The sequence below is a fragment of the Lepisma saccharinum genome, chromosome 15, assembly GCF_977018435.1.
Source record: "Lepisma saccharinum chromosome 15, izLepSacc3.1, whole genome shotgun sequence".
NCBI lineage: Eukaryota > Metazoa > Arthropoda > Insecta > Zygentoma > Lepismatidae > Lepisma > Lepisma saccharinum.
This window is the reverse complement of record NC_139243.1, coordinates 7,700,170-7,706,169: the sequence shown is the minus strand read 5'-3', so window position 1 is coordinate 7,706,169 and position 6,000 is coordinate 7,700,170. Positions and strand designations below refer to the sequence as shown.

The window sequence follows — 6,000 nt, the reverse complement described above, 5'->3', positions numbered from 1 at the left end:
ACGATCACGCTATCATTTTGATACATTTGGAATTCTGAAACTTGAGTGAAACAGAATTTTTTCTCGGATTCGCAGTCCACCCGCGAGCCCTCCATTTTCACTTTTGCTGTCCTCTTTCCAGTGTTGTTCCTGCGTCACAAGGAATATAGACTGAAAATTCCCTTGTGATTTCCCTGTCCGATAAAGTCGAAAATCCCCCTTGATAGGAGTTCAAACCTAGGATCTTCAGTTTCACAGCGCATTACCTAAGTTTTTAAAGAGAATAACTGGTTCTACACTTTTCAAAATTCCAAAAATTAAGTTTTAAGGTCAAACAACAAAAACTTTATGACTAAAATTTGCATCTAAATTGTAGAGCTTTTCTTGAAGGTATCTAAAAATTTAATAACAAAGTATAATAATTGTGCATTTCAGTACTATGAAACGTAAAAAGAAAAATAACCTTGTGCTGGATATTCACTCATCTGCTGGATTGAGTAAGCTCCCTCAAGGATATAATAATAATAATAATAATAAAAATAATTACAGTAAACCCTCGTAAACACAAACTCGCTTAAGACGAACACTCGGTTAACATAAACAAAATGTTGGTCCCGGCAGGGATGTATTATATCTTCTAGAAAGTTTTATCGGTTAACGCGAATTTCGGTTACCACGAATTACGAACTGTTTTTTAGTCCATTGCGTCATTAGATCTCATAAGAAATCGCTCAACAATCTCTATCATCTTGTCAACAATCAACTTATACAGTAAGCAACAATTTCAGATCAACAATGCATTCAAATGTGTTTTTCTATTCTTTAAAACATACCCAGTACGAGTAATATGAAGATTAAAACTTGGGTGCAATTGCTCGACAATCGCGTCAACAATGAGCTTATACATATTTAACCAACAAATTCAGTTTTGTGTTCTGATGTGTTTTTCTATTCTTTAAAACGTAGCCAGTGGGAGTTTGATCCGAATTGACTGGTAGTTTTACGGAAGCTATGAGTACAGTTGGCCGTGAAGTTACCAGGCATTTGCGTTCCCGTCTAGGACAGCGCAATATACAGGAATTTTTCACCAGAAAATGATCTATGAGTACTTTCTTTAAAAGTTAATTACTGTAGTAGTAGTAGTGTTTTCTATGATGACATACGTAATACGTATTGTAAATGGTTAATGTGTAGAAAGAACTGTATTGCAACAATGAAATTTGAGTCTCCGGTTACCACGATTTTTTTTAACACGAACTCTTGATTTTTTGGTCCCTTGAGATTCGTGTTAACGAGGGTTTACCGTATTATTATTATTTTGGAATAAAATTGTTTTATTATTATGAAATTTTAATTATTATTGTTATTATTTATTCAAATTTCTGGCGACGCCCATTGGAACAATTATGAATGAACCCCCCCCCGAAAATTTTTCTTGCCTACGGCCATGAATACAACCCTGTATACAACCAAATATTTGGTGATTAAACTATCGAAGCGATAGAGTATAACATAGGTGTTAGTGTATGTTTAATTTGTAGCTACTGCAAGTCTTCTATTCCTCCCTTCTTTCTGTTGTTGTGTCATCTGCAAATAGGTCCACTCCCCCCTTCCTCTTTGAACTGGAGCCGAAGATAACGATAGATTTTTTGATGCGTTCTTGGAGGAAACAGGGTTGTTAAATTCTAATTGGTTCCTCTGCAGGACTGGAACCTTTTTTATCGCACAATTTCAATTCGGTCCAAGTTGAGTTTTGTTTCATTTCAATACGGAACTTGGACCGTATATACTGAACCGAATTGAAATACTTTTACAGATAAAAAGGTTATTTACGGTCCAGAACCCATTTACGCTTGCTGATTTTCTCTCCTGGACCGGAATTGAATTTCTTTAAAATTCCTGGACCTTTAACAACCCTGGTAGGAACCAAATGCAGATGAGAAACCTTAAAAAGCAATGTTTTCTGGTCCTAACTCAAGAGAAAATATCGTCATGTTTAGCAATACATTCAGGGGTTAGAAAAAAATTGATGACATTTCATAAATTCCCCAGTCTTAATCATTACCAAAGTCAGTGGCGGCTGGCAGCTAGTATGATGGGTAGTGCCAACGTGATCAAGAAATCGAACAATTTTCGCTATCATATGTCATAGAAATCTAATGAAAGAGGTAATTTTAATGGAACTTTGTTTACTAAAATTGCAGACAAAAATTCCGAGTTCTTAAGATTGGTTTATTTTACTTCACATTTGTACTACTTTTCCCTAATCGCGAAGATAAGGATGAGTGAACACTCACAGAGAACACCGATGCCCAGGCCGAGATTCGAACCTCCTCGCTCTTTAACGGCGGAGACTTTTTCATGCCTCCGCGCATGCCTCTGCGCACAGGCCAGACTATGCTGGCTCAGAGCAAGTGACAGAACAGCTGGGGATGCGGCGCAGTAATTGAGGCGGCCGTAAGCTCGAACGCTTACGAGATTTGAATCTCCTCGTTCGTAAATGTATTAATTTAACTATATTTGGGCAAAGTAAGTGATTTTTCTTTTTCTGAGGGTGGAGCCATGGCACGGCGCCGCTGACCAAAGTTGATCGAGGATCAAAGATGCAAGACATGTAACTTATGATAGCTTTTAGTACGAGGGCAGTTATAAAATGAGACGACAAGGGATTTAAGAAAATGTGTTTCTTTTATTTTCTGCAGCTTGTGAAGGTTTGTCAGTGTTGTATTGCATAAATTACGTTATTTATTTTATTACAGTAGACACTTCCAGTAACTAATATGGAGAATGTTTTTCGGTTCGGATGGAGTTGACGGAGCAATAATAAACAAAAGTAAAAGTTTTGCTTTTTATTATTAAATAACATATTACAAATGTAAACAAATCAATATAAATTACTACAAAGATTTACACTTGCATACCATAATCATATTTTTTATGATATATTTCGTTGTTTCACACTAGAAATCTCTCTCATTATGATGCACACTACTTTATCTTCTTTTCGTAACTCGTATGATATGGTGAGGCTTTATGCCTAAAATTAATATTAATAACCTTACAAATACTGGCAAGTCTTGCTGTCTTGATCCATTCAGGCACGGATCTCGTAAAAATAATATTATTTAGGCCACGGTGATAGTTTTTTTTAGGATAAATTGCCCAACTTATGCGGCAAGAAAAGATTCACGAGTTAGCAGAAAATTAATAGCAATAAATTAAGATTTGTAGTAGTTGGAACACAATATAATTTCTAGACAGTAAAGTAATAATAAATTTAACAAATTTAATAAATTTGAATCTAAAATTGTAAGATTACATGGAAATGCATAAAGGGCATCATGTATGTGAAATATTTTTGGGATACATTTGTGTTACTGTTTTTCCATAAAAATCGTTACTTTTTCAAACATACATAGAATTTTAGATATGTTCTTAATTTTCTTGTAGTAAAAAGTTAATGGAGCCTTTTTTATGTTTTACCACATTCATTTCTATAAATCAGGAATTATACCTAGTAGTAATTATGATAATTAAAAGTTATGTCATAGGAACAGATAATTTGATGTACAGTGGGATCCACTAGTATTACCGTGCAAATTGTCCATACCATTTTCATTATTTTATCTCTTACATCCTGTGTGTTTTTAAGCAATTTTTATGTATGCTGATGTAGAAGTTGTCAGCAGCTTGTTTTGAGTTTTCTTTTAATTCTTCAAGCTCTTATTGGGTCAAATAAAGTGCACGAATGGTGATGGGCAATTTGCACGGTAATACTCATGGATCCCACTGTACTATCAGATTTTAACTAATCGAAAAACTGACAAAATTATGATAATTTTTTAACTTATCGTTTGAATGAACAAGAAAATTTACTGTCGAAATCGTATATTTCTTCAAATTTAGGTTAACTTTAAAATAACGTGTGCCAGTGCTAAATCCAAAAGTATATAAATAGGAACTAAAACAAATACTAAACGTACTGTTTCAGAGATAGTCAAGAATATTAATAAGCATGATGAATGTTAGAGGCAGAAAGTTTTTTGATTTGAAATTTGCTATGGTTGTTTAACTTGCTAAAACATTTCACCCTTACAAAAACGATGAGCAAGTGGACTTTACTCCTTCATCCCTGATTGTAGTTCAACAGAGTTAAATCTATGTTAATACTTCCTGCAACTTGCTTGTATGTTGTTGGTCGTTCTAAGAAAATAGCTCCATATTGAATTAGGGAAATCTAATTATAATTTACTCGAGCAGAGAACTTTCTATTTTCCATAAGTGTATAAATAATTTGGCGAGTATATATTATTATGCATAAATATTTTCATGTGCTGTGGGTATTGCGTATGAAATTCGTGTGCGGTGTAAGTAGTGTTAATTCGTCCACATTCGAATTACAATTTCACTTTTCCTAATTTCCTTGGATTATAAATTGGCATAATGATGAGATGAGTAGTCCTGAGGTCAACCCTAGATTCATAAACAGTTATCTCTTATACTATGCATGGCATAAAATAAACAGTTTTTCCTTTGGATGGAATAGGATAAAGATAAACGATAAATTCCGAACAAAATTGGTGAAATTTCTCCCAAGTTGAGAAACACAACCTACAAAGAACTACACAAAATAAAATTTATACCTTCAGACCTTTCAAATGTAAAATAATAAGATTTAAGTGTTTCTCAGACACACTTCTTATGTCCATGGTGCATCAAGGAGAAGTATATGAGCTGGTTTGGATATGATGAAGACCCCATTAAAATTTTCTTGATGGTTTTACATTATCACGTTATATCAATCCGAATTCGGATGTGTTCAATATTATAAACAGTACCTTTATAATCTGAGAGACTTGTAAATACTGTAGTATTTGATGCTAATATGTTAATGAACCTAGGGTAAAACGGGAACAAAGTTTACAAAAGACTTGTATCGTCGAAAATAAACTAAAATCCTAAAGTTTATATAGTATTCTAGTTGATATGATCCACAAAGGAATCTTATGACGTAGGTCATAATAGTGCACTCATGGGCTCAACTTAAGGACACTTTCCACCTGTTTCATAGATTGAAAAATTTGAACCTATGGAAACATTTCCATTAAATAGTCTTGTACACTATGGCAAATACTGTGTACAAAATATTTATCACTATTCAGCTTTTATACACATTCACAACTACAGTTTAACTAATCACTTATCCACTGTACAAGTTTCTGTCACAAAACGCATTTTACAGACTGGATTCGTTTCTTGTTTTTTTGTAATGCCATTTCTCCACACTGTCTAATTTCACGCTTTAGAAAAAGTATACATCACTTTTCTTGCTTTTTACTTCTTAATACAGTTTCCGTTATCCACCTTTCGTACATCGAGACACGGGTATATACTCCAGGAGTGTTTTTTCTTCCGCAGCCGATGCCGAAACTCACCACCCCGACCTGGTACCACTGGCCATCTTTCTCGCACACCAAGGGGCCGCCACCGTCGCCCTTGTCAAAAGAAAATAACATTTATTAAACATGGATATTTATAAAACCATAAGGGATGAGTGTAATAAGCGAGAGACAATCGGGTATTGTCTACTCAGAATTTAATATGATTCACATATTCGTTTACAATGCAGGTTGAACATTTTAACAAATTTCTAGGCTTTTAAAAACTTTTTACATGGAGGTGGACGTAAAATAGACTTATCAGAAACATGACAATGAATTAGGCTAACTGGAACGAGATAGATAAAAGAAGAAAGGAAGAGTGGATAAAGGGGATTGTAACATAACATTCATGATTCATTATGTATCATTCCGAGTATTTTCACACTTGAGCCATTCCATGTGAAAAGGGACAAACAAGGTTAATTTTATTTTTATTCAAAGTACGTATCACTTATTGTATATGAAATTAAAGGGAAAACTATGCAGAATTTATAATTATTAATACAAACATTAGTTTCATGGCTTTTAAATAACATATTGTTTCAAACCTGTTACTTTTTATAGTACGCAGAAGCGGGAT

At 34.0% G+C, this 6,000-nt stretch overlaps 1 protein-coding gene across 1 annotated transcript in view; it reads right to left on the bottom strand.

Annotated features, from left to right (window-relative positions):
• Nucleotides 1-2,813: 2,813 nt before the first annotated feature.
• Nucleotides 2,814-6,000, bottom strand: part of LOC145999549 (chymotrypsin-like protease CTRL-1) — a 149,411-nt gene continuing 146,224 nt past the window's right edge. Inside the window, exon 9 of the mRNA XM_083136551.1 lies at nt 2,814-5,474. Coding sequence (XP_082992677.1) covers nt 5,298-5,474 — 177 coding nt within the window. The 3' untranslated portion in view covers nt 2,814-5,297. The remainder of the gene's footprint in view (nt 5,475-6,000) is intronic.